The sequence below is a fragment of the Salarias fasciatus genome, chromosome 6, assembly GCF_902148845.1.
Source record: "Salarias fasciatus chromosome 6, fSalaFa1.1, whole genome shotgun sequence".
In the NCBI taxonomy this organism is placed as follows: domain Eukaryota; kingdom Metazoa; phylum Chordata; class Actinopteri; order Blenniiformes; family Blenniidae; genus Salarias; species Salarias fasciatus.
In genome coordinates, this window is record NC_043750.1 from 3250069 (window position 1) to 3252568 (window position 2500).

Sequence of the window (2500 nt, forward strand, 5' to 3'; positions counted from 1 at the left end):
TTCTGAGAGGCAGTCCTATGGTTCCAGAGCAGACAGGGACGGTCCTCTGTGGGGACAGGCCTCTGCAGGGACAGGTCTCTGCAGGGACAGGGGACGGTCCTCTGCAGGGACGGGGGACAGTCCTCTGCAGGGACAGGTCTCTGCAGGGACAGGTCTCTGCAGGGACGGTCCTCTGCAGGGACGGTCCTCTGTCCTCTGCAGGGACAGTCCTCTGTCCTCTGCAGGGACAGTCCTCTGCAGGGACGGTCCTCTGCAGGGACAGGCCTCTGCAGGGACAGGGGACAGTCCTCTGCAGGGACGGGGGACAGTCCTCTGCAGGGACGGGGGACAGTCCTCTGCAGGGACAGTCCTCTGCAGGGACAGGTCTCTGCAGGGATGGTCCTCTGTCCTCTGCAGGGACAGGCCTCTGCAGGGACAGGCCTCTGTCCTCTGCAGGGACAGGCCTCTGCAGGGACAGGCCTCTGCAGGGACGGGGGACAGGCCTCTGCAGGGACGGGGGACAGTCCTCTGCAGGGACAGGTCTCTGCAGGGACGGTCCTCTGCAGGGACGGTCCTCTGTCCTCTGCAGGGACAGGCCTCTGCAGGGACGGTCCTCTGCAGGGACGGGGGACGGTCCTCTGCAGGGACAGGCCTCTGCAGGGACGGTCCTCTGCAGGGACGGGGGACGGTCCTCTGCAGGGACGGGGGACGGTCCTCTGCAGGCGGGTTCTGGTCTGGAGGCTGATGGAGTAGAACCAGCAGCTGATGGAGGGGGTGACGGTGTCCCTCTCTCTCTCTCTCTCTCTCTCTCTCTCTCTCTCTCTCTGTGAAGCAGCAGAAGGTTCTGACTCACTCCAGAAGAACAAGAGACCGCCGTGAGAACCACCCGGAACCAGGACCCTCCAGAACCAGGAGGTCTGAGGAGAAACCGGCACTCCCCACCGCTCTGGACCCCAAACGCCCGAAATACCAACAACCGGACAAAATACCAACATCACAACATCATCCAGGAGGAACCAGGAGGAACCAGGAGGAACCAGGAACCCCCTCATGTTCACTGGAACCCTGAATCCCTGAATCCACTTGAGACGTCCCAGGTCCATCTCCAGGAGACCAGAGACCAGGAGAACAGAGACCAGGAGACCAGAGTCCAGGAGACCAGAGTCCAGGAGAACAGAGCTCCATGAGCAGAACGTGGTTCTGGTCCCAGCAGTGCTGTGTCGTGTCCTGGTTCTGGTCTGCGGGCCTGATGTTGGATGGAACCTGGTCCTGGTGCTCCGGCTGACGGAGAACCGTCGGGGTCTCCTGAGACCCGGCTCGGCAGGAAGTGACCTCGTTACAGCGAGGACGTCCGATTGGCCGGAGTGGAGCTGACAGCGGCTGGCGGATCGGGGACATTCTGACGGACCGTCCAACGGGAGACGCTCGCGGGCTCCCAGGGCGCGCCCGGTGGCTAATTGGCAGGAGCTGGAGGACGAGGACGATCTGGAGGACGAGGCTGTCACGAAGAGTTAAAGGATGGATTCTGCAGGACGGAGCGGGACGGAGCGGGACGGAGCGGGACGGAGCGGGACGGGGCGGGACGGAGCGGGACGGGGCGGGACGGGGCGGAACGGGGCGGGACGGAGCGGGACGGAGCGGGACGGAGCGGGACGGGGCGGGACGGAGCGGGACGGAGCGGGACGGGGCGGAACGGGGCGGGACGGAGCGGGACGGAGCGGGACGGAGCGGGACGGGGCGGGACGGGGCGGAACGGGGCGGGACTGAGCGGGACGGGGCGGGACGGAGCGGGACGGGGCGGGACTGAGCGGGACGGGGCGGGACGGAGCGGGACGGGGCGGGACGGAGCGGGACGGGGCGGGACGGGGCGGAACGGGGCGGGACGGGGCGGGACGGAGCGGGACGGAGCGGGATGGGGCGGGACGGAGCGGGACAGGGCGGGACGGAGCGGGACGGAGCGGGACGGGGCGGGACGGAGCGGGATGGAGCGGGACGGGGCGGGACGGGGCGGGACGGAGCGGGACGGCATCCAGAGAACGTCCCGGCGAACCCCTAGAGAACGTCCACAGCTTCACTTCCAGGGACACTCAGCAGGGACACGGGGACTTCAGCTTCAGGGACCGGAGGACTGGAGGGACACGGGGACTTCAGGGACCGGAGGACTGGAGGGACACGGGGACTTCAGGGACCGGAGGACTGGAGGGACACGGGGACTTCAGGGACCGGAGGACTGGTACTCACGATGGACAGACCACCTGCTTGCCCTTCTTGCCCTTCTTGGTGGACTTCCCCTCCTTGGCGGCGGCGAGCGGCGAGCAGAGCAGCAGCAGCAGCAGGACGGCCGGCCTCCGTCCAGCAGCCATGGCTCCTGCACACACACACACACACACACACACACACACACACACACACACACACACACGGCACAGTGAGAGCACGCCAGCGCCCTGCTGGAACATGAGAGCACGGTTCGATTCCCACAGAGCCTTCAGCAGCGCCGCAGTCTGACAGTCCGTCACTG

General features: G+C 66.9%; 1 protein-coding gene across 1 annotated transcript in view; it reads right to left on the reverse strand.

The window, feature by feature from the left end:
- The window catches only part of LOC115390469 (glycine receptor subunit beta-like), a 16576-nt gene extending 14234 nt beyond the window's left edge, over nucleotides 1-2342 (reverse strand). Inside the window, exon 1 of the mRNA XM_030094353.1 lies at nucleotides 2221-2342. Coding sequence (XP_029950213.1) covers nucleotides 2221-2342 — 122 coding nt within the window. The remainder of the gene's footprint in view (nucleotides 1-2220) is intronic.
- Nucleotides 2343-2500: the final 158 nt, after the last annotated feature.